The sequence below is a fragment of the Stenella coeruleoalba genome (assembly GCF_951394435.1).
Source record: "Stenella coeruleoalba genome assembly, chromosome: 4".
Classification (NCBI taxonomy): domain Eukaryota; kingdom Metazoa; phylum Chordata; class Mammalia; order Artiodactyla; family Delphinidae; genus Stenella; species Stenella coeruleoalba.
In genome coordinates, this window is record NC_137149.1 from 33,320,263 (window position 1) to 33,347,339 (window position 27,077).

Genomic DNA, 27,077 nt, shown 5'->3' on the forward strand with positions numbered 1-27,077 from the left:
ACTGGGTGAAAACTTTCATGTTCGGGGCGAATTCAAATCTTCCCCCTTGTACTCTGATGGCTCATGTTTACATGCCTCTATTACACTCTTTCCTAAAGAACTGCAGTTATTTACACACGTGTGTCTCTCCCTCTGCTGGTCTCTGAGGTCCTGGAGGGCCTCGATCGTGTCTTACTCATGTGGCATTCCCAGGGCTTGACCTAGTGACAGGCACTCAACAAGTGTTTATTGAATGAATGGGGAGGTCTTGTCACGTACTTTGTCAATCCTTTTCCTCAAATGAAACAAGTGGGACAGAGCTGAAAAATATACTTTAAAAATTGGATTCGTATAAATCATTATTTGCTCATTCATTCAATGTACATCTGATCGTCACCCATATGCCAAGCACTGGGGTAGGTCCCGAGGAGACAAGGTAAAAGGGTGAACAAGACCAACAAGGACCTGGCCCCTGTGGAGCTTGCATTCTAATGGGAGAGGCAAACATTAAACACGCAGATAAAAGAACACCACAACTCTAAATTCTGATGAAAACTAGGACGGAAAAACACCAGATGATGTCAGGGAGAATAGCTTGGTTGGGAGTAGGGAGTGTGTGAGAATGTTGGTGGTAGTGGAGGGGAATTCTTGGCCAAAGATCAGGGAATCCTCCCTTTTCTTTGCCAGAACTTAAATTAATTAGCTCTATTTTTATAAGGCAGGGAGTAAAAGATGTAGAACACCAAGGAACACACATTAGTCAAAAGGGTTCTTTTTCATTAATGTTCCAATTATTTTTAGCAGTAACTTTTTAAAGCAAGTAAACGAACCCATAATATTTGCACTGATTTTTTGAGCTTACTGCTTTTGAAGTTTTTCCTTTTTGTTGCAAAAGTCCAAACAGTGAAGTCCCTTCCTCTTCCACTTCCCCCACTCACATATACCCCTCTACACACAGCCTGAGAAAGATGAAAGAAGAGAAGCGGGTCAACGGACGAGATCTGGGGACACAGCCTGATCACAGGTGCCCTGGGAGAGGCAAACGGCCGCCCTCTTTTACACTCAGATGACTGACAGCAATGACATCCAATTCCAGCTTTCCTTTCCTCACTTGGAGCTCTGAGAGGGAGACCGCCTCCTATTTACTAGAAATATTACAGAGTTGTAGGCATACATGCTTCATTTCTCATGACAGAGAAAGTTAAAACACACACACACAACTCTATAGAACAACACTTTTTTGTTCCCTTCTCTTGTTGTAACTTATAGAAATCATCTCTGGATTGTAATAGTTCAAATCTTACAGTACCATACTTCAGGGGCATTATGATGGTTTCTCAGCACGCTCTTCTCCAAGTGAAGGATGGTCAAATGGTAAATGGAGTCTTGGTGCAGAGGTAGAGGATCCTAAAAAGGTTTCCTGGCACAGGGACCTGTTTTATAAAAGATCAAGGACATCCTCTCTGAGCAAGCACCATTCAGTCTGAGAGTGAAAGAACATGGAACCTTCCAAGCAAAAAGCAAAGTGCTGGAGTGGGGGAAGACGGAGTATTTCAGGCAGTAAGTACAAAGACAGTGCTCGGGAACATTAGAGAAAGGAGTTCACAGTGTCTGGAGGATGCTCAGAAATGAAGAAAGTGGGATGGGAGGAGGTTAAAAGGAAGGAATGAGACCACATGTTTGGAAAACAGTCACCCAGAAAATTAGTTATCTAACAACTCGCAAAGTGCCAGATGGTTATTAGTATTTTAGGCACTTGGTTTCCAAGAACCTTTTAATTTAGCAGCGGACGATCGTGCACACCTTCATTGCAATTCACTGGGAAACATGCCAAGGAATTTAGACCTGAAATGCTCAGCAGCTATTAGTTCTTACAATTTTGTGTGCTCCAGTCTGTAGCTCTGCCAAAGTACTGAACGAATCCTCCTTCCTTACGCATACCAGTATGGACTGGTAAGCATCCCACTGACGTGTCAAGAGAAGGTTCACTACTCACTCCCTGGTATGTTTTACAGTTTATATAAAAATATTAAGCGAAATAATTTCCACTATGTACAAGAGAAACAGGTGAACAAACAAAAAAAACAGACTAGAAAAAACAGTGATAAGAAATACACTCCCACACTTCACACTTATATGGTCGATTAACATATGACAAAGGAACCAAGACTATACAATGGGGAAAGGACAGTCTCCTCAATAAATCATGTTGGGAAAACTGGACAGCCACATGCAAAAGAATGAAACTGGATCATTTTCTTACACTACACACAAAAAATGACAGAATGGGCTAAAGACTTGAACGTAAGACTTGAAATCATAAAACTCGTAGAATAAAAACCACAGGCATTAAGCTCCTTAATGCTGGCCTTGGAGATGATTTCTTTAGATCTGACGCCGAAAGCAAAATGAATAAGTGGGACTACATCACAAAAAACCTTCTGTGCAGGAAAGGAAATGATCGACAAAAATGAATGGGAGAAATATTTGCAGATCATTTATCTGGTAAGGAGTTAATATCCAAAATATATAAAGAACTCATACAACTCCATAGGAAAAAAACAATCTGATTAAAAAAATGGGAAGATCTGAAGAGAGATTTTTCCAAGGAAGATATACTAAAAGTGCATGAAAAGGCGCTCATCATCATTAATCACCAGGGAAATGCACACCAAAACCATGATGAGATATCACCTCACATCTATTAGGATGGCTACTATCAAAAAGACAGTGGGGGCTTCCCTGGTGGCGCAGTGGTTGAGAGTCCGCCTGCCGATGCAGGGGACGTGGGTTCGTGCCCCGGTCTGGGAGGATCCCACATGCCGCGGAGTGGCTGGGCCCGTGAGCCATGGCCGCTGAGCCTGCGCGTCTGGAGCCTGTGCTCCGCAACGGGAGAGGTCACAGCAGTGAGAGGCCCGCGTAACGCAAAAAAAAAAAAAAAAAAAAAAAAAAGACAGTGGGCCCCGGAACAACACGAGTTTGAACTGTACGGGTCCACGCTTATGCATATGAGTATTTTTCACTGAACATGTGCAACAGATCCACCACACCGTCCACAGCTGGTTGAATCCACCACATGATACGGAACCTTGGATGGGGTGGGCCAAATGTAAAGTTATATGCAGATTTTCAACTGTGCAGAAGGTTAGTACTCCAACCCTTGAACAACTCAGGAAATTGACTGCCCAGGAAATAACAGATGGTTATTTGCATGCGGAGAAAAGGGAACTGTCATGCACTGTTGATGGGAATAGGAATTTGAAAACGTTATGGAGAGTCCTCAAAAAATTAAAAATAGAACTAATGCGTAATACAGCAATTCCATGCTTGGGTATATATCTGAAGAAAGTGAACACACTAATTTGAAAAGATATATGCACCCCTGTGTTCACTGCATTGTTTACAACAGCCAAGACATGGAAACAACCTAAGTTCCCATCAATAGATGAATGGGAAGAGAAGTGGTGGTATACACATACACACAATTAAATGTTCCTCAGCCATAAAAAAGAATGAAATCCTGCCATTTGTAACAACATGGATGGATCCTGAGGGTATTATGCTAAGGGTATTATTATGGCAGACAGAAAAAGACAAATACTGTATGATCTCACTTATATGTGGCATCTAAAAAAAAAAAAAAAAAGCTCATAGAACAACAGATTGGTGGCCGCCAGAGGCAGGAGGTAGGAGGTGAATGAAGTGGGTGAAAGGGGTCAAAGGGTACAAACTTCCAGTTATAGGTAAATTATGAGGATGTATAATGTATGCATGGTGTAGTTAATAATACTGTGTTGCATATTTGAAAGTTACTAAGAGAGCAAATTTAAAAGTTTCCAATCACAAGAAAAAAAAATTTATAACTATGTTTGGTGACAAGCGTTAACTAGACTTATTGTGGTGATCATTTTGTAACATATGCAAATATGGAATCATATTGTACACCTAAACCGATGTAATGTTACATGTCCATATACATCAATAACAATAATAAAGAAATACACCAATATGCTAATAAAAGTAGTCTGAGTACTGGAAATAAAAGTAATGTTTTATCATTTATTGGTTTGTCTTTTGTAGTTCTGTATTTTTTAAGATTGTTTATAAAAAGGATTTCTATTATGAAAGAAAAAGTACCTAAAACATTGAAAGAAAAGAGTTCTGTCAGAGTATATACACAGTCTCCTACCCCACAGCAGCTATATGTCTGTTATTTGAATTTTGATTGCTCAAAGAGAACTTTGTTTGTTTTTTTTTGGTGGTACGCGGGCCACGCACTGCTGTGGCCTCTCCCGTTGCGGAGCACAGGCTCCGGAAGCGCAGGCCCAGCGGCCATGGCTCCCGGGCCCAGACGCTCCGCGGCATGTGGGATCCTCCCGGACCGGGGCACGAACCCATGTCCCCTGCATCGGCAGGCAGACTCTCAACCACTGCGCCACCAGGGAAGCCCCTCAAAGAGAACTTTGAATAGTCTTGATACCTGTTATTAAATGTGAGGCTATGAAATTGAGATGTATTTATGAAATTCAAACATATTCTTTGATTCACTGCAGAAAATGCTAATTAAAATACATGACTAGCCTTATCTAAAAATAGAATTATAACCGGGAGAGATGCTAACACACACACACATATATTTATATTTATAAAGACAAACACATATCTGATATTTTCTGTAGTTGGACCATTAATCCTTAGAATCAGAATGGTATAATTTTAGAGATTAGAAAAGGATAAGAGAAATGCTAACAACACAGTTCCTCTACCATCTGTCTGTCCATCCTCCCTCCCTCTATTCCATCCACTTATTCATGCTCTCAATCAAGAAACTGACCATCCACTGAGTACGAGGCACTGGGCTCACTTTTGTGAAGCAATGAGCATACTCTTTCCTTCATGGGATCTACATTCTAGAGGTGAAGACAGACATCTAACAATCTCCCATGTAATGAATGCTTTAAAGGACAACTAGAGGATGCTATGTGAGCTTTGGTGGTGAGGGGGAGAAGGGGGGCTGTCTAAGCTAGCCCAGGAGGAAGATGCGTGAAAATCTCTGAGAGGTGCTGCTTACACTGCGACCTGAAGGATGAGTCACTGAGCTAGCGCCCTAGAGAGTGAACGGGTGTGAACTCAAACATCTTTCTACGTGTAGAGCTCACAGGGGGAGAGGAAGGGGGAGGGAAGGAGGGAAACAAATGAAGCTGGAGATGCAGGCAGACGTTGCGGGGCCTTTTAAAGCTCTGTAAATATCGTGGACTTTCTTCTGGCGGAAACTGGAAGTCTCAAAGATTCTAACAGAGGAGCGCCAAGATCAGGTACATCATTCTGGCTGGAGCACAGAGAATGAACAGGAGGGAGGAGGGAGCGGCTGTCAGAGGGCAGTTATGACCAAAATTAACATAAAAAAAAGAATGTTCATATACTCTTTAGAAGATTTCCTAAACATTTTTCTCCCATTAGTTAACGTTTCATCCACCAAGACGTATGTCTTATAATCTTCCGCGTGAACTAAAACACAGGGAACGTACAGGCACCGAAGCCAGCAGACAGCTGGATAAAAACGTGGTTGGCTGGGGCTCAGGGGCCCAGTACGTTCCTAGTGGCTGGGGAACCCGGAGCCCTGGAGCCTGTGAGAATTGGCTACACAGATAAGCAAGAAACTTCTTAAAAGGAACTCCATCCCAGAACATTCTATTAAATATATTTTCCCCAGGGATATAATATTAATATATAGCCTGTGTTCATGAATGAAGTTTCCCAAAGAGTCGACTGCATATTTTTACCAAAAAGCATTAAAAGTAAGCACAGTGAAGTAAATGTAAATATTATCACACACATCTCCCACTGCCAGACTTCTTCCAAACAGTAAGTACTATAGCAGAATGTAAGCACAATTTATTAAAGGTAGGTTTGCAAATTCTGTTTCTGTTCTAGGGTGGCTCCCATGACATTACCCAGGCCAGCTCTGGCATTTGTTGTTGGACTAAAAGATTAAAGATAACACGGTCTTAAATTCTTTCTATGCTTAGGGATTTAGTTCATCTGAAGAGAATGGTATGTATGTAACTTTCCTAATATCCTGAAGGCTCTTTCTGGTGGCGAAATTTAGAGATGACAGAGTGGGGATGAGTGACTAGGGTTTTAAGAGGCCACCTCTTGCATCTCCCCTCCACACCGCTTTCTCTTCTCCTCCTCTCCCTCTGCCCCCTCCCTTTTCTCCTCTGCCCCTTTCTTTCCCTCTCCAGATGAAGAACATACACATTACAGCTTTAAATTACCAGAGAGAAGCAAATAAAAAGATTGGAAAAGAGACTCTGACATTTCCTTAACTACATTAGAGAGAAAATTCCCAGCCATCTACTACTGATTACTAGCAAAAAGCAAAAGCCTGCTGGGCTCAACAGAAATAAGCCCTTGTGTGCTAAAGCTTTCACTGTGTAGGAAAAATCCAAAAAGTTCAAAAGACACCTTTGGGCTGAGAGTAAAGAGCAGAACTGGGAACAATTATATCTCTAGTGAAAGGTGCAACCTACACACAGCTAATAATAATGAGCCCCAATTTGTGACTCCCCTCTCTCTCTTCTCATAAAGTTTCAGGACAACTTGAAGCACTGCCTGGAACAATTGCTAAGTGTGGCCATAAAGGTGATGACTCAACTTTTCTAGATCAGGAGATCATTTGACAGGGAACGTGGAGGGAGAGAAGAAGGAAGGAGACGAGAGAGGGGATGCAGGGGCGAGGCAAGAGATGGCATCTTAGACCCCTTGTCTTTCATCCCCACTCTGTCATCTCTAAAGATCCCTGGGTTTTGCCACCAGAACTGTTTTTATCCCCTTGCCCTCTTCTAAGCCAAAGGAAGTCAGAAGGTTAGGCGCTGTCAGGACTGAGTCCGAGTACTGGAACGGAACGCAGGCGGTACCACAGCCGACTATTTGACTACAGTACAGCTGCTTGGATGAGTGCAGCACGAACACCCCCGAGGTGACACAGGTGACACCTGTGGGGGACAGGTGTCAATGCCCTCAGGCCAAATGAATCACTTTAGAGGAAGAAAGGAAGCTTTTATTTCTGATACTTATCAGACCCATCATGTATGTTTCTCATCTAGACAGATTCATCTCTGAAAAGGCTGTTGTTACTATTTGCTCGGTAAAGAAGTTGAGGTGATGCTGTCTCTGTTTTAACATCACAACTGTTCAATTAGGTACCGTAAACCCCTAAATAAAACAGGATGTTCCAATTATTTGGTCGTAAGTAAAGGGTCTATAAAATAGCAGCCTTCTATTTTCGTTTTCTCTGCTCCCCTAATAGCTCATACTTGCAAATCAATTTGTTTCTAAAGGATCTGGTTAGCCAAAAATATCATTTAAAATATTGTGAACATTAAAACTGTAACGAACCATAATAAAAAGCATCAGAAAAATATAAACTCAAAACCAGAACACAAAATAGGGCTGTGTTTTTATGAGTTAAGTAGGAAATGTTATCATTACCATATAAATGAATTCAACAACATCAACAGAAGTAGTATAGCTATTGTGTATTGAGTTCTTATTATATGCCAAGCACACTCTCACCTAATTTTCACAACAGCCCAATGTAGTAGATACTATTATTATCACAACTTACAGATGAGGAAACATAGGAAGATTTAGTAACATGCCCCAAATCTCAGAGTGGCTATGGCGCAATACTTTTCATTACAACCCTATAGACTAATGTGCATAAAACTCAACAAAAAATCTGATTTCTGACTTTGGTCACGTTCACTAAGAACTCAATTTATACTTTCCGGAAAGAGCTATTTTTTTCTTTACCAGCCATCATAGGATCCAATTAAAATATACATAAAGTGCCTTGAAAACTTTCAGAATTCACAGCACCAGAATCTGACCTACAAGCAGTCCTTCAAAACCCTTGCTGAAATTTCATCTTCAGGGAGATGTCAGGCATCTTCTGGGAGATGTCAGGCATCTTCTCAGGGTCTCTCTAGGCCTTACGGTTTACTAGAAAGCAAACTAGTTTGAAGACCTGTTCACCCCTCAGCAGAAACAATCTTTTCACTCATCACCACATAGAATCAGAAAAGATCGTATTTCCATGACTAAGCACAATGTGATCACACCAGCCAGACTGTAAAATCCGTAAAAGGGAAATGAGAGAAAAAAACCTGTAGACCGCAGGCAGCAAAGCAGCAATCATTAAAGTGCAAACAGTTTTGTTCTTACTGGTGGTGCTTGGAATTTCAACACATTCTCATGAACATCACAGCAACCATGAGTCTGGTTTCCTGATATGGCCACTCATAAGAGCACCTGATACGTATTACAATGTATTCTATAATCTTTACTCTGCAACACTTTTTTTCTTTATATGACCCAGAGGCTATGTGCTATATTTTAGGCACAATTTTAAACAACCCACATCTGGCTAATTCTGCCTCCATTCAAGACATGGTTCTGCTGGGTTGGAGCTGCCATTATTGGTTTAGAGAGCCCTACGCTTCAGTGCAGTCAGCAGATCAGCAGTGTTACTTACTTCTGAGCTTGTTAAAAATGCAGACTCTCAGGCCCTAACCTAGACCCACTGAATCAAAGTTTTCATTTTAACAAAGTCTCTGTGTGACCTGTACACACACTAAAGACTGAGATGTACGTCCCTAGAAAGTCCGATTTAGTAAGTTGGTGGTAGAAATTTGGCATCACATTTTCAAAAGGCAGCCTAGGTTGTTCTGGTTCAACTGAGCTTCTGATAACACTTTTCTACTTCCTGATCCAAGCGCTATTATATTCCTTGCAGAGCTTCCTAGCTAAAACTGGACAGATCTGACATGCTCAATTGTAAAGAAATTTTGAAAGGTTAAAAATAAGTTAAAACTTTGAATGAATTTTTAAAAACCAGTAAGTTCTAAATAAAGTTAACATGATTCACAATCAGAATCCCCCGGGGTACTTTTTCAAAACACACGACTCAACTCTCCTGCTGGGAGCACGGGATTCTATTACCCCTGGCCCTTCTCCTAAGGATTGACTACTATAATAAATTACTGTGACCAGTGACACTGGGAATGGGAAGATTAAAAATCACTGCATGAGGATAACACAAAGACAATGAAAATCACCTCAAATATCAACAGCTGGATAGATCCATGGTTACTATTTTGGTCTTTTTCCTTCCAGACTTTTATATTCATCCCGACATATGAAGACATGTATTTTACACGTAATTGGGATCAAATGGTATGCACAGTTTTGTATATTCTTTTCACTTAACATTTTTATAACCTAGGTACTTTCCAAAGTCATTAAACATTTTTTTAAAAAAAAAACATTACTTCATACTATTTCATGGTATTGCTAGACTGGAATTGCATTTTCCCCTAATGTCCTTTACTTTGGATTCTACATAATGTTTTTCTTATGTTCTCTGCTCTGGGATAGCTCCTACCTGCTCTTATACCAGATTTTTATCTTTGGTGTTCACCTGGTCTCCAACTTTTTAGCAATCCCCTACAGCATACCTCTGGTGTCCAGACAGGCAGCCCACCAGTTAAATCTGCCTTTCTTGCTCTAAGTCTGCCCAGCCCTTTTCTGCTCTCCCCTCCCCTCCAGGCTCTTCCAGAGTCCAAGATCAACCCACTGGACTCAGAAACCATGCAAATGAGAGCCAATGGTAGAAGGCTATTTGATTTGTGGAGCATGGTCCCTATAATTCTTAGTTCAGCCCAGCCTGATCTGAAGTGGGTTATAATAAACTCTAATCCCAACAGTTAAATAAACCCAGTTAAATCCACTGGAAATGACGCACATTATATACCTCTCCAAGAGATTCACAGTGACCATTAGCATATTGAAAAGTCCCACACTTAACAAACCTATTTAAGTGGCTAAACCAAGGGTCTCTTAAATTTATTTGACCTCAGAACTTTTTTAGGCATACACTTGCATAATATTCCAGAGAACTAATGTTCTATGAAACACACTTTAAGAAGCACTGGTCTGTCCCATTAGTGAAGGAACAAGAATTTCATGCTATATCAGGTAACTTTAGTGTTGCTCAAATCACGCCTATAGAACTAGCCCTGAAAATACATCTGGTTATAATTCTGTTCACACAATCTGAAAAACCTAGGGTTCCTCAAGTTAAAATTATTTTTAAAACACATGTTTAATATTTCATATCATACATAAAAAGTCATTTCCTTAATCATGTATTATTTAAATGCTCCTGGGACTTCCCTGGTGGTGCAGTGGTTAAGAATCTGCCTGCAATGCAGGGAACACGGGTTTGAGCCCTGGTCTGGGAAGATCCCACGTGCTGCGGAGCAACTAAGCCCATGCGCCACGTCTACTGAGCCTGTGCTCTAGAGCCTGTGCGCCACAACTACTGAGCCCGCACGCCATGACTACTGAAGCCCGTGTTCCTAGAGCCCATGCTCCGCGACAAGAGAAGCCACCACAATGAGAAGCCCGCACACCACAACGAAGAGTAGCCCCCGCTCGCTGCAACTAGAGAAAGCCCGCTCACAGCAATGAAGACCCAGTGCGGCCAAAAATAAATAAAATAAATAATAAAAGTGTAATAGAAAAATTATTTGAGCTAGTTTCAGGAGCTAGGAAATATATACTTTGAAACATTATCATCGTTTTCCTTCTCACTAACTTTGACTTTTCAGATTTAATAATCCACTGAATAGAATATCAATCTCCAAAAACGAAGGGAGGAAAGGGAGAGAGAGAGAGAGAAAGATGGTGGAAGCACAATTAAAAACCTCCCCATATTATAAAAATAAGTCACAATCAGGAAAGAATATTTTTTATTTCTTAAATATAGATTTAATGCATTACTAAACTAGCTTGTGTATGGAAATTGATTACCTGATGATAATTTTTATTTTAAAATGTCAAGAGTGATTGATCTAATCATTCATTTCTATGTCCCACAAATAGTATTCAATTGCTGATTATGTGCCAGGCATTATTCTAGGTTCTTGAGATATACCAATGAGCAAAACCGAGAAAGACCCCTGCCCCTCAAAAAGCTTATATTCTAGTCAGAAGAGACAAAAAGAGACATTATAAATAAGTAAACAAGATAGTATATAGAAGGTGATAAATGCTATTTTTAAAAACAGTAGAGAGTTGTGAGATCACATGTGCTGGCAGTGGCTGCAGAGGTCACAGTATTGAAGAGGGGGGGTCAGACTGGCCTCACTGGCAAGTTGAGATGTGCATGAAGAGGTGAGAAAGTGAGACAAGCTGATAGCCGGAGGAAGAGTGTTCCAGAAAGAGGGAAGGGCTGGAGCAAAAATCCTAAGATGGGAGAAGCTGGAGGAACAGCGAGGAGGCTGGAGTGAAGTGAATGAGGGGAAGAGTGCTAGGAGATGTGATCTGAGGACTTTGGAAGCCGCCGGGAGGGCTTCTGTTCTCACTGAAGGAAGTGGGTGCTAATGCAGAGCTTTGAACAATGACATCTCGTTTAAGTTTTAAAAGATGACTCTGGCTGCTGGGTTGAGGAGAGACAGCAGAGGGACAAGGGTGGGAGCAGGCAGACCGACTGAAAGGCTACCTCAGTACAGATCCGCGGGTCCTCACCCGTCATTCTCAAATCCAAAAGCTGCTTCCATAAACTCATTAGGTGGCAAATCTAACCTTCACTTAACCTAACTTAAATGGCTTTAGTAGCCAAATTCGTGTAAATATTCATGTTTCCCTGTAGAAACATTAATATGCTTCAGTGTGTGCTATACAGCAAATGCGCCTTATTACTTTTCTAAAATCTAAAAAAATGCTCTATTACGTATCTGGAAACAGGATTTTGGACCTGTACACCAGGGGGAAGTATGGCCTGGGCCAGACTGGTAGCCCTGGCGATGGTGATCAGTAGGCACACTTCAGATATAATTTGAAGCCGGGCTGACAGGATTTCCATACAGCTTCAATGTGGGTATAAAATGTAATTTAAAATGACTCCAAGTTTTTTGGCCTTAGCAATTGGTAGGATGGAGGTACTATCTCCTGGGGCGGGAAAAGCTGTGGGTAGAATGTGTTTGGGGTGACGATCAGGAATGATTAGACAAGTTGAGCTTGAGACATGTATCTTCATCCAACTAGAGCAGTTAAACAGGCAGGTGATATACAAGTCTAGAGTTTGGGGAGAAGTCTGGGCTAGAGATGTACTTGTGCTATAATTGTTTTTCTTCCTTGATTTCCTTTTAGAATATCTTTATAGTCTTTTCTTGGGGGACAATACATACCTACACACACACACACACACACACACACACACACACACACACACACACACACACACACACACACACACACACACACACACATCACAGAGGAAAGTTCTGTTTAACAACCTCTTCCATTAAACATATATATATCTCTCAATGTAAAGAAAAACACAACTGAAGTATGGGGCTATTTGGAGACTGCTCAACAGTGGCTGTAATTAACATCACCTGAAAGTTCATGGAATGAGGAGAGCCAAAGTCTACTCTCAGACCAGTGGAGAATAAGGATGGCTTAAGAAATTATTATGCCAGAAATGAAGAAAACAGTCAATGAATAAATGGCGTTGAACTAAAATAGTGCTAAGGTTCCTTTCTGTTTTCACAGTGAATAAATACTAGTTATTTGTTCTGAATTAAGAACAGAACCACTCTCTTATTTGGAATATATGCTAAAGTCTCCAGACAGCAAATTAAGAAGTGTCCAAAATAATCCTCATCCATGCTGACATTAACCAGCAGCAAGGGCTGAAGATGAAATGAGGGCGGAATTTAATTTTTGGCAGGAATATCCAGAGGCAGCAATGCTATCTGTAGCATGCAACAGCCTTGGCATGGAATCAAGGTACTTCTTTCCCAGGGCATGTCTTTAAGATCACACTCTCTTAGAACAAGTGCTCTCAAACATCATCGGAACTCCGTGTCTCCCCAGTTTCATCCTGCTAAATTCTGTTGGTGAACTTCAATGTTATTTATTTATTTATTTATTTTTTGTGGTACGCGGGCCTCTCACTGTTGTGGCCTCTCCCGTTGCGGAGCACAGGCTCCGGACGCGCAGGCTCAGCGGCCATGGCTCACGGGCCCAGCCGCTCCGCGGCATGTGGGATCCTCCCGGACCGGGGCACGAACCCGCATTCCCTGCATCAGCAGGCGGACTCTCAACCACTGCACCACCAGGGAAGCCCTTCAATGTTATTTTTAATTCGTATGTGTGTTGGTATAGAGAGGAATAATGGGAAGCAAGAGAAACTTTTAAAAAGAGAACACATTAAAAGGCTCAGAAAGAGGTCGAAAAATTACAAATTTTGTTCTGGTAATAAGGGAACAACCTCTTCCTCCTTCAGAACTTCTCCTTTACCTATAGCCTCTATCACCATTGGTGGTACCCAGTCACCCATTAAAAATCTGGAATCTTTAAATCCAACCTAGCTCCAGTTTAGATTTAACCACCAGCTTACAGTAAATACAAGGGGTAGCTGTCCAGTTTTTCTCATCAATCCTTGGCTCAAACTGCCAGTTTGTTGGCAGTTTATTGCACATGCTGTGCTGCTTCCTACACCTGTGCCTCTGTTGTGTGGTCCCCGTGAACTATAATGCCTCCCTTTTTTCATCCCCTTTGCCCCATTTCACTCAAGAAGCCTCCCCACTCCCCAAACTGTCCCTGGCCAAAGATGGGTTAGGCACCCTTTCTCTCTACCCCCATAATGTCCCACACAAATCTCTCCCACTAACACAGTACCACAGTTATCTTCGGGGCAACTGTCTTTTCCACCAGACTATAAGGTTTTCTGTTTTACCTTTGTAAGCCCAATGCCTAATATAGGGCCTGGCATTCTAAAACACACTAAAAATGTTTACTGATTGAATGAATGAACACTCAGATTAAAAGTTACATGGTACGTGCTATATTAAGCTCCCCATCTCTAAGAGTTTTCAAGTAAATATGAATATGTTAGAATTCTCATACTGGATAGAAGCTGTGATCTACTATATAACTTTGTGATACTCCTTCCATTTCTATTCACAATCTTATTTGCCCAACTGACTGGCTTCTATATAGCTCTTTACAATATTTCACAATAGGGATATATAACTTACACTTTGTATCTATGAGTTTTATTCTTATTCAAGCCATGGCCTGTGGTTGAAATGCCATCATAAAAAGCTTATTAAAAATGTGCTAACACAAAAGACCCCAAATAGCCAAAGCAATCCTGAGAAAGAAGAACAAGGTGGTAGGCATCACACTTCCTGATTTCAAGCTATACTAAAAAGATATAGTCATCAAAGAGTATTGTACTGGCATAAAAACAGACACATAGACCAATGGAACAAAATCAAGAGCCCAGAAATAAACCTAAGCAATGCGGTCAAATAATATTTGACAAGGGAGCCAAGAATACTCAAGGGAGAAAATTCAGTCTCTTCATACATGGTGCTGGAAAAATTGGATAGCCACATGCAAAAGAATGAATCTAGACCCTAAACTTACACCACTCACAAAAATTAGCTCGAAATGAATTAAAGACTTGAACATAAGACCTGGAACCACAAAACTCCTAGAAGAAAACGTAGGAAGAAAGCTCCTTGACACGGGTCTTGGCAATGATTTTTTGATATGACACCTAAAGTACAAGCAATAAAATCATAAGTGGGATGACGTCAAACTAAAAAGCTTCTGCACAGCAAAAGAAACCATCAACAAAACGAAAAGACAACCTATGGAATGGGAAAAAATGTTTGCTAATCATGTATCTGGCAAGGGGCTAACATCTAAAATATATAGGGAACTCATACCACTTAATAGCAAAAAATCCAATAATCCAGTTAAAAAGTGGGCAAAGGACCTGAACAGGCATTTGTCCAAAGAAGATACACTAAATGGCCAACAGATACATGAAAAGATGCTCAGCATCATTAATTACTAGGGAATGCAAATCAAAACCACAATGAGATATCACCTCATACCTGTTAGAATGGCTGTTTACCAAAAGGACAAGAGATAACAAGTGGGTGAGGGTGTGGAGATAAGGGAACCCTGATGCGCTGTTGGTGGGATTTTAAGCCGGTGCAGCCACTATGGAAAACAGTATGGAGGTTCCACAAAAAACTGAAAACAGAACTACCATATGATCCAGCAATCCTAGTTCTGGGAATATATCCAAAGGAAATAAAAACACTATGCGTAAGAGATATCTGCACCTCTTCGTTCATAGCATTATTTACAATAGCCAAGACATGGAAACAACCGAAGTGTCCACTGACAGATGAATGAAGAAATTGTGGTATATACAAACATATCTACAGTGTAATGTTAGTGAGCCGTAACAATGAGAAGATCCTGCCATCTGAGACAACATGGATGGACCTTGAGGATAGAATGCTAAGTGAAATAAATCTGACAGAGAAAGGCAAATACTGTACATGACCTCACTTACATGTGGACTGTTAAAAGAAAACAAACCCATAGAAAAAGGGATCAGATTTGTGGTTACTAGAGGTGGGAAGGGAAAACAGGATGAAGGTGGTCAAAAGGTACAAATCCAGTTATAAGATACACTAGTACCAGGGATGTAGCATACAACAATATACACAACAACGACTATAGTTATACCTGCTGTATAACTTATATGGAAGTTGTTAAGACAGTAAGTCCTAAGAGTTCCCATACCAAAGAAAAAAAATGTGTTTTCCTTTTTCTTCTATTTTGTATCTACGTGAAATGATGGATGTTAACTAAACATACTGTGGTAATCATTTCATGATACGGATAAGCCAAACCACTATGCTGTACTCAAACGTATACGGTGCTGTATGTTAATTACATCTCAATAAAACTGGGAATAAAACCCTCAAAAAAATGTGGTAACGTTTATGACTCACTGAACACATCTCCTCGGGGTTTCTGAGGCTCTGTCTGTATCCTGTTGTCAACTGTAATCCTTCTTGGAGACACAGTGGCAACTGGTGCTACACTTGTCAGGCTGGTGGTTGGTCCTCCTGGGGCTGCTGCTGGTGGAGGTGTTCTGAGTTCTGTGGGTGGGGCAGGCTGTGGCGCTGGCTTCAGGGCAGGTCTTGCTGTTGGCTCAGAGGTGGGCCTGCTGGTAATGACAGCAGGTACATAGGGTGTCTTCAGAGGCCACCTAGTACTTCTGACATCAGGGATCCAATTACTGTGTCCTCCATCACCCCTTGAAATGGTACCATTTTCCTTTGGTACATGAATTGGACCTGAAGGTTCAATCATGACTTTTGGAATATCTAAAATAGTAAATGTATTTAAATTAGTGTACAACCCTCTCACCTTAAGAAGTAAAATATCAAATTGTAAAAAAAAAACACATCAAAATACCTCATGCCAACTGGCTTACTTTTCACATTGAGAATATTCCCCTACTGTTAAGTCAGGCTGTTTTCCAAAAAAAATTAGTATGTGTGTGTATACGTAATATATACACATATATATTCATACACACATATATCTATTTGGTGGATATACACAAAAATTATATTGTTTTTCTGTAATGAAATGTATCATCTGAAACATAAAATGTTTTAAGTATTTGTAAAGTGGAAAGAGAGAAGAATCAATGAGATTTTTAAATGCAGAGATATTTTAAAATTTTAAAATATGAGAACTGTATATTTAGAGTCTATGTTAAGTGTCTCCATGGTATGTGTATATTATAAAATCATGTTTAGAATTGTCTGAAGACTAATAGTTTTCTCTTCCACACTTTATATAAATTAAATTCACATAAATACATTTACATTAAATGTTCTACTCACTGTTTTATATTTGGTTTTCCTTCCCCTTTACTAATTTATACAATTGCTTTTTAAAAAAAAATTTCAGAGGTCACCAAGATCACCTGTGGAAACTCTGTCCTTGATTGTATTCACCGAAAGGAATTAATATTTAATCTTCTTGTAAGCATATATTCCAGACTGGGAGTATAACTACATGACCCTTCAAAAATCCTTTAATCCTTATGATTTTATGCCCCATGATTTTCAGTAAATATTTTACTCCAGACATTTAAAAAATGATCTATCGTTGCATGAAATGTATGCTAAATTGTGGCCTTTGGTTTGTGAAACTTTCATCTTGGAGGGTACTTTTTTAATGTTTATCTACTGACATACATAGCCATACTACAAATAGAGCTTATAAAAATTTAAAAAGCAAAACAGTTCTGAACGTAGAGAAAATAAATATGGAAATGATTTTTTAAGAGCAGAATTGGAGGCATAAAACAGAGGAAAGAATATATTCAGATTATCCCACCATTATAATCTAATGTTAATGGCAAACATACATTTAAAATCAAATTCTCAAGGAGGGCTCTATACTTTCGTACCAGCTAAGGAGAAGCTACTGAGAGTTTAGTCAAGGAACTGAATGCTTTTAAGATTAGAATGTATTACTGAGTCTTTAATTTTTAAAACTTCCTGAGCAAGTGATTTTATTGTTTGTGGAAATCACGGACTAGTATTACTAGATATGAAAAGTGATATTCGTTTGATAATTAATCTTGTTCCTTATCTTTCCTAGTAATGGCCTTTGTGTAATCTTGTACTTCCTGCTGGAATTTAGAGCTGGGAGACAAGCATGACTCACAAACACAATTCAGTCCATCGCCCTGGTATCCGTCTTTACATTTACACTTGTAGGACCCGTGTACGTTGTAACATCGAGCAAAGGTGCTGCATTGATACTGACCAAGGGAGCATTCATCTATATCTGCATCAGGAAGTAGGAAAAGAGGAGGTTTATTTGGGAGATAAATATGATTACACATAAAATAAATATGATTATTTTATGATAAATATGATTACACCAAAAATACACAGTTTCAAATAAAATTTTTTTTTGCAATGTGAAGGTTCACGTAAAATTGACAGATAAAGAGAAGAAATAAAGTAGTGTGCGCCCAGAACTGCTAGTGTTTGAGTTTCACTTCTGTTTGTTTAATTTAATGCCAGTACCCTCCCCTGCCCTTGACATCCCAGTCATCACCATAATTAAGAGACCTTTCCGCTCCACAGGAAAAAACAACACAAAGCAAGGGTTGGGGTTCATTACCGTGACATTGGTATTTGCCTCCAATGTACATGAGGTCGAAGCCTTTATGACATTTGCAGATGTAACTCCCAAAAGTGTTGACACACTGCCTGTATCTAGGGCAGGAGGCTCTTCCAGTAGCACATTCATCAATGTCTAGAAACATAAGCCAATGCGTCTTAGGAAGGGCAACAGCACGTTCAGATGGAGGAGCTTTTAAAATACACTACTATCTGCAAATGGTTGTGCGCACGTAGTGGCTCATCATAAATGTTATCCAGCTGGTTGCCCTGACAGGCAACATAAATCCCATATCTCCAAATTTCAACTCATCCTTCTAAGCCAAGCTGTCCTCCTCTTGTACCGTATCTCAGCATGTACTGCACCTGTATCCCCCCCGCAGTTGCTTGAACTAGAAACAGGAGTCATCCTTGACAACCGTATTTCCCTTAACCTCAGCTGATTCTACCTCTGACAAATTCTTTGAACTCATTTACTCTGCTCTTCACCCACTGCCTTTACCCTAGCCCAAGCCACCAGGATAGACTATTCCAAGAGCCTCCAAACTGGCCTTTTCCCTGCCAATCTTAGCCTCTCCAAAGCATTCCCACTCAACTGTCAACAAATGATTTTATTAAGACATAAGAAGGGATTGTTCCCATGCTCAAAACTCTCAACTGTTTCTACTTGCTTTCTGAATTCATTCCTCATTCCTCATCACGTCTTTGACGACCTTGTAATAAACAGTCCTCACCCACCTCACTGGCTGTATCTCAAGCCACCCCCCACCCCATATGCTGTACTTAAGGATATGGTTTTCTTTCTTTCAGAACCTCAAACAGCCCAACCTGTCTTTCACTGCAGTGCTCTGCAACGTTTTCACCAGCTTGGCTGATTCTTCATGTGGCCAATGGTCCATGTCTAACTTCAGGGCTTTCCTTGACCATTATTTTCTAAAACAGATCCTTTTTGTTTTTTACTCCCTTAGTTATTCATATTAACACTTGGCATTGTTTGTAATTTTACTGAATATTTCTTTCTTTTCTGCCTCTTCCAGAGGATTGAAATCTTGTCTGCTTTGTCCATTACTCTATATCCTAGCACTTAGCACAGTGCCTGGTATATAGAAAGTACTCAGTAAATATCTCTTGAGCCCCTAAATACCTCCATTCATTCAGTGCTTACTACATGTGAGGTACCGTGCTAAGCTCTTTGCGTTCATGATCTCATTCAATCCTCACAAGGACATTACTCCCATTTTAAAGATGAGAAGACTGAAGCTCCAAGAAAGGAAGCCTCTTACCTAAGGTTACATATCAAGTCTATAGCAGAGCCAGGTTTAAAATCAAAGCCCAGACTCTTAACCACAATCTTTTACTGACTTCCTAATTTACAGGGGGGAAAAAAAAAAAACTAACCCTTTAGTGCAATACATACAGTCTAGCCCTGTCTACCAGCTCAGCTTCAATACTCATTGCCTCTTACGTCCTAGAAATACTGAGCTCTTCTTGTTCCCTGAATATTATGCTCCCTCTAAACTTCGATGCCTTTGCACGTGTGGTTTCCTCTGCCTGAAGCTTCCTCCTGTCCCTCATTTTTTTTTGGAAACAAAGTTTCCACGGTCTTTTCACAGAGAGAGGTCCCCTTCTGAGACATCTGATATTGTCTAAAGGATAGCTAATTACCTGATGTTGAGTAACTGCCCTTTTTCCTTCCTGCCATCACATTTCACTTCCTTCCTTACCCTAGAGAGACTGCTGATAGAGATGCTTGATTTTACAACTCACCCACACAGGTCCTCCCATCAGGAGCCAGCCGTAGGCCAGGAGAGGGGCACTGGCACCGAATTTGTCCTTTGACAACATCACAGCCATACTGACAGTTTGCCATGGAGCACGTCAGGGCACCTGGAAAGACAGTGACTGTCCGAGAGAGGCAGAGGGCATACTCTGTACCTCATATAACTATGTTTTCTACTTGTCCTGAAATCAGTGACACTGAATCAACAATGCAGATGAAAAGGGCTTAGTTCTCCAACAGTCTAAAGAAAGTCAAAAATAGGAGGAAGAACACAAAGACCTTCTTCCCTCAGGGATAATTAAGAAGGGAACCAGCTCTGTTAGCATCTGGGGAAGACCTTTAATGTATTTGAAGAAATAGAAGACAAATGTAAATCTTTATCTCAGAGAGATTATCTGGAAGCTTTTCCAGTAGCCAAGGAAATTGGAGCATTGAGGTATTTTTCCAGATTACTCATGTTAAGTGCTGGTCTTAACTAAGGCATCCAAGTAACTGTCTCAACCATCCATTAAACTTCTCCAGGCACAGCAGATTTCCCACTGAGTTGTACAATGTTAGAGGATTCTAGCATCACTGCCACATGTTAATAAACATGAACTCACCTTATTGCAAAAAGTTCCATGCTAAATATGCAATGATAAATAAAATTAGCTAACCTTTTTTATTTTATAAAATGCAACCCAGTTAGAGAGAGACAACTGATAATTAACTGATTGATAATTAACCAATTTAACTGACAGTTCAGTAAAATTAAAAATCAAGTCATCAATTGTTGGACATCATAGAACCACAATCTCAATTCAATGTTCAGCCTGCAGAGAATTTCAGGCCATTGTCTGTTTTATAAACACATCAAAATGATAGTAGGAAACACCATCCATTTCTTTCTTACAAAGACACACATGAAATCTACTTTTATGTTATTATAATCATTTTTTTAAATTTGAAGTAGGTTTTTTTTTTTTAAGAAAAAAACTTAGTCTTCAGACTACTATAAAGAAATGTAAAAATGAAGTGAGGGGCTTCCCTGGCAGCACAGTGGTTGAGAGTCCGCCTGCCGATGCAGGGGACACGGGTTCGTGCCCTGGTCCGGGAAGATCCCACATGCCGTGGAGCAGCTGGGCCCGTGAGCCGTGGCCACTGAGCCTGCGCGTCCGAAGCCTGTGCTCCACAACGGGAGAGGCCACAACAGTGAGAGGCCCGTGTACCGCAAAAAAAAAAAAAAAAAAAATGAAGTGAGGAGGTACTTATGGACGGTTTATACTCAATCACCAGGCTGGATGGATTCTCTACCAGCAAATAATTTAGTGTCCATCCTTACCAAGAGCACAACAGCCCTCAAACGGTCACCAATGTTCTTTTTCTACATGGAATAGTTCTATGCCCAGATAGAAGACAAGCAGAAAAGTGCTAGGAAAAACGTTAGAAAATACATTAGTTTTGTGAGTCTTGTTCTAAAGACCATTTCCGAATCAATTTAACATTGGCAGCCCTGACAAAAGAATGTTAGACATCTACAGTGGGCAACTCTTATTTTGATTTTCCATTCCTTAGGCACACATACAAACACGTGCTCACATCCTGTTTAGGAGGAGGGCTAGGAGGCCACTTTTCACACACTCCCAGAGCACAGCATGAAGTCAAGCCCAAAGCAGTTAAGATTCTTGACATACTTGAGCAGGATCCATCCGGCATAAGCATGTATCCGTTGAGACAGTAGCACTTGTAGCTGCCGTAAGTGTTCATGCACCTGTGCTTGCAGGGCCGCGGCTTCAGGCCACACTCGTTTAAATCTGAAAAGAATGGGGTTGAAGCAGAAATTTGACAAAGCCTCAACATTAAAGCAAACCACTGAAAATGCTTCTCTATTCCAAAGAATGAAGAAGAGGAGTCAGTCAAGCTATAGTAACCAGCCATTTACATAAGAGACAGAGTCTGTTCACAGTGTCTTCGTTTTAATGCTGGTTACACTGGGGGCCACCAGGAGTTTCCTATCAGAGGTGACCGAAAGCCTTATAATAATGGAAGGCCGTGTGAATTTCTGAAGCTTAAGTAATGTAGTGCATGGGATCTCTGTTTACAAAGGACAGTTGGGAAGATTCCCCTCACAGACACGTGGCTTATCCTCCCTAGAAAGAGCAGAGCACAAACCATCTTTCTGACTCCAGAACCTCAAAATATCTGGGTGATACTACTAGATTCACTCCTGACAATGTGATCTTCCTATTTCAATTTCTTCCTGTCTCTGTTTAAAGAACATACTGTGTGAGCCTATCTTAGTTTACAGAAAGTACATGGATTTTTAACACTAGACTGCTTTGACCTTCCCAAAGAAAAGCTCTTTTTTCAGAGGATAGAAGCTCACTGAATTAGAGTGATCAATACTGAGGTTCCTCTTGTTCAATCTTATAAAGTGTATATTGATCTCAGATTAAAGAAGAAATGTCAGTCTCCTACTTTAGTAAAGCATTTGAGTCACAAAATAAAAAAAAAAAAGACCCTCCAACATCATAGTTTCATTCATTCTGCAGTTAGGAAGGGCATAAAGAAATACTAGTGGATAATATATAATAGATTATCATTATGTATTTCAGGTGTATGGGTTTAAATATCAATATGAAGTGGGTAAATAAACTTCACTTGAGAATTTTCCAACTCAAGTTGAACACTGCCTCAAGTGAAAATAAATCTCATAATGACAAATATACACTGAAACAGTAATGTCCAAAATACAGACTTCATTAAGAAGAAATGACGTGTTTATTTTGTCTGCACGGCCAGCATAAGTACCTGATTAGCATAATTTAATTATCTACTAATCCATATCGTCAAATCAGAAATAAGGATATATCTAGTCGCAAGTTGTTTTCAAATCTAACCAAATTTAAATCTTGCCAACTTGGCCTGTTTTCTAACCTTCACACAACTGTAAGCAGATCTGCAGCTGGGTGAAGCCTGCGGAGGTTACATAAATAAACCAGACGCCTTCATCATCTCCTATGCTTTCTTTAACTTTAAACGTCATACTCTCTTGTCCAGTCAAGGGTATTCACTTCACTTCTCATATTCTTCTACCTTGTATTTTAATATTTATTAAAAATTAGAGTCAGGGAATCTTTTCTCATGTTCTAAGAGGAGTTAATTATCATGCCTAATATGTCCCTGCAGATTCACATCTGGCTTTGAAAAATCCCTGATTGACATTATAGTAAACAGTATTTAAATCTGAATATATTGTTAGAGAAAGGCTTTGTGTTTTAAATATTCTTTTGTACTTAAGTAGAAATATAACAGAATAGTACAACGAATAACAGAGTAAGACTGAATCCTGTACCTCAAGGGTAGGATACTGATGGATATAAAATGTGTCCATTAAGAACCCTTAAGTTTATTCTTAACAAGCCCCAGAAACTTCCGTGAGTTCCTGATGGGAACTGGTTAGATATTTATAGCTCCAGGCAGCTCCCATACAAGGTGTATTTACGCTGATGGAAATTTCTTCAGACGCTATGGCCATGAACTAAAGCTGAGGCCACTCCAGTCTTGGCTGATAAAGGGCCCCTTACAATGGCTATGAGAGTCTTTATGATCCAGACTGGGGTTGCTGGTGGTCTTCAATCCAAATTTATCTTTCCCTTCCCATACGCAAAAGCACTTTGGGGTTAAGAATCATGAAACTGAAAGGAAATGTAAAATCGATAAGATGTCATAATTCCAATAAAAAGACCCAAACCAACCTGAGAATCACCTATGAAATAATATGGAAAAGGAAATAAACAGGCAGCATTCAGTGGGCAAATGTAGAATGCTTGTTGGCTATTTTGCTATTAATAAACTGACACGTAAGTATCCAGATAGGCTGAAAGCAATTTGAGAAAGCTGTACTCTAACCATCGGTGACGGGCTGGATGACACTCCCTAATAGTTAGCTGGCTGCTGTCGATGTCCCCCGTGACTGCTACCATTGCCACTGACCACACGCATGTGTCTCCTAAAAACTTCCCACTGACCCTTACAAAACCACTGCAGAAACGATGAAATAGGATTCCATAATAATCAACAATGATCAATTTTTACCAAATATCAGAACTTTGCTAAAGCAGGAAGCTTCAAAAGATTAAAAGCATCTGGTGTCCTGGTGATGAACTTTTTCCTCAATATTCAGGGTTTCTAGTCTATGATTATTATACCTTATTTTCTTACTGACCAAATGCCTTATAAAATTGAGTTAATACTTGCTGCTTCCAAAATGTCTTGGATTATAGACCTAGTGACAGTTTTATTACTATCAGATTAAGTCAGAAATTCAAAAATGACACTTCCAATTTATAGTAAATGCTCCTATAATAATAAGCAAAATGTAGAGAACAATTACTCTTGATCTCACTTTCTCAAATCAATCTCAAAAGTTGATAAGAGAACGTAGGAAGAAAACTTTAGTGCCTTTATTTTAAATTTACTTAAATCTTGCTCTTTTTTCTAGAAGTTTGTGATGTAACATACCCTATAAGGAAAATCTATGATAAAAAACTAATGAATTTGGGCTTCCCTCGTGGCGCAGTGGTTGAGAGTCCACCTGCCGATGCAGGGGACACAGGTTCATGCCCTGGTCCGGGAAGATCCCACACGCCGCAGAGCGGCTGTGCCCATGAGCCATGGCCGCTGAGCCTGCGCGTCCGGAGCCTGTGCTCCGCAACGGGAGAGGCCACAACAGTGAGAGGCCTGTGTACCGCAAAAAAACAAACAAACAAAACTAATGAGTTCTATCATGTACCTATATTACATCAAGGACAGAACTTTACAATTAAACCACTTATATTCAAATGCTTAAATTGTTGTATATACAATTCTTAAAGAGCATCTATTCCAGTCAGGAGCATATTTTAGCAAGTTGGTGAATTCAGGAGCTTGGGTTGGGGGAGAAGGGGAAGGGGCTGGTTCAGAACAAAAACTGCAAGCTGCGCAGCATTATAATTACACTTCAGGAAGAAAAAAAGAATCAGAAATTTTATTAGCATGCAGACACTGAAAAGTGCTTGAAAATCTGGAAGAGATTAATTGAGTATGATAGCCCAATGGATTTTTAAGGAAAATAATCTTTCATTCATTCAATGTAATTTAGACCATTTTTTTCCCTTTGAGGCTTAAACTGTGCAATGTCTCAGAAGTCTAAGCTTTTACTTTTATCTGACTCAAGTGGAGGTCACAGGCAAACAGATCTCAATATGTCAACTGCCATAACTTTTACTCTTTAAATTTTTAATTATATACTTCCATAAAAAATTTTTTTAAAAGAAAAAAAAATTTCAATGATTCTGAAATTCATCCCATTGCCCTAATTTCTTGATCCAAATGCATCAAGCTCCCTATGAACAGAAACAGTAATTAATAATTTAAATGAGTTTAATTCAGTCATTCTAAGTTCCTAACTGTATGAGTGAGTGAGGAATAAAGTCTTTTAAAAATACTGTAGAGTCATACTGCCACCTAATTTTTCTACAAAATCTTCCAGCCTAATGAAGACATTAATACTTTTGGTGTTTCTATTCTCACACCAGTCCTGTAGGTGAAGAGAGCATGAGTTACTCTCCTTCTATTACGAACTGGTTTGCTAAGACTTGCTCTCAATCATTGAGCTACTTCAGCGCCGTGCTAGAACCAGAACTCAGGCTTTCTAGTATCACAGAATGTTCACCAAAAGAAGGAAGCTAATGTATGGTTTGATTTCCAAGTGACCTAAAAACTCTACACCCCAAATGTGGTCATGGGGAAGAGGACTTGAGCGCTTCTAAAATCTATTTAGCGAAAGTCATCAAAACCCCAATCTCAGGTGCTTTGGAATTCCTGACTTCACCTACACAGGAAAACAGAAGTTATTTTGTTATCTGATTTTTTAGAAAACATTTTGAAACCCGGAGAAGAAGAAGAAAAGCAACGGATACTTGAGGCAGGGAAAGGACAGCAGAGGCTCCAGGCATTGTAGAGCACAGAGAATCAGCACCAGGTGACAATTCCTGATACTTGCTTCACATGCTCAGGAATGTGGAGGACTAGGTACTCCGGGGGTGAGTCTTCAGAACATTGGCAAGAAGTGACAGCACTGCAGGAAGCCGTGCAGGTGGGAGGAGCAGACCACCTGAGATAATGCACGCTCACCCCTTGAAGGTAAACTTGTGGCTTGATGATCCAGGGGTTGTGAAAGAGGCTGTTCACTGCCTTGGTCAAGAGGAGTTGGGTACAAGTGTTCGTCTTCACACCAGGAAGAAGGTAATAAGAGTCAACTTTGAACTGATGTCATTTTTAGCCCTAAAAATCTTTATAAGTGTATATTAAACAATTACATAAAGTTGGTGGAGTTCAAAAAGAATGCTTTAGATACTTTACAAAAATTAGTTTCTAGTTCTTCTGGTTTCTCTTTTTTAATTTTAATTTCTGTTCCTTAAAATTTATCACTGCTATTTTGTGTCCCAGGAACACACAAACATTATAAGTTAACATCCACGTACATCCTCATATCGATTTTTTTAAGCACCAGAAAGGAGATGGTCCTTTTTCAAAAGATGATTTTAGTCATCAACACAGACAGAAAACTCAGAAAAACAGATTATGTAAAAACTGATTATTATCAACCTGCTCTGTTTAGGTACACCTAGGTCTTATAGGACCAATTTAAAATCTTTTCCTATATTATTATGTTGTCCAATAGTTTAAAACACTCCAGAATTATGCATAAATTTATGATTTGCATAAAGATCTCATTTAAGTAAGTAACACAATAGATCATGGATGTTTTAAATCAAGTGTAAGAACTATGTCACATTTAGGTCACATTTAATTAGAATATACATAAGACACCCCATGCAAAGACGGACAGGACTGAGATATCTGGGGCTGGAAAAAAAAAGAGAAGAATGCACATAAGATGCTTTCTGCAAAAAATGGTAACTGTGGCCATTATTACCTAACCAAAATATTATAAGATGGGTGAGACCCAAAGTAGAGTCAAAAGGCAATCCCATCCTGTTTCAAGACTTCATCTTATTAACAGCCAGTTAAACTTCCAAATTAAATGAACATTGGTTCCTGGGGTTGAAACCACATATCATTCAAACACTAAGGCCTTAAGAAACTCCCTTAATATTAGGGTTAAAGCACTTCGACTATTGTGCTAAGGAAAGCAATCAGCTGAGGCTTAACTAGCTCACCAAAGTTTACCG

The 27,077-nt window shown here is 39.9% G+C and overlaps 1 protein-coding gene across 2 annotated transcripts in view; it reads right to left on the reverse strand.

The window, feature by feature from the left end:
• Positions 1–27,077, reverse strand: part of NPNT (nephronectin) — a 75,771-nt gene that overhangs the window by 12,952 nt on the left and 35,742 nt on the right. The window contains exons 1-6 of one of the 2 annotated variants that reach the window (XM_079920808.1): positions 23,938–24,026; positions 21,534–21,653; positions 19,848–19,967; positions 18,082–18,216; positions 17,617–17,739; positions 15,879–16,256 (exon numbers count right to left, since the gene is read on the reverse strand). In XM_079920808.1, coding sequence (XP_079776934.1) covers positions 15,879–16,256; positions 17,617–17,739; positions 18,082–18,216; positions 19,848–19,967; positions 21,534–21,606 — 829 coding nt within the window. In that variant the 5' untranslated portion in view covers positions 21,607–21,653; positions 23,938–24,026. Of the gene's footprint in view, positions 1–15,878; positions 16,257–17,616; positions 17,740–18,081; positions 18,217–19,847; positions 19,968–21,533; positions 21,654–23,937; positions 24,027–27,077 lie in introns of those variants that run through there. The other variant, XM_079920809.1, reaches the window with a different exon arrangement.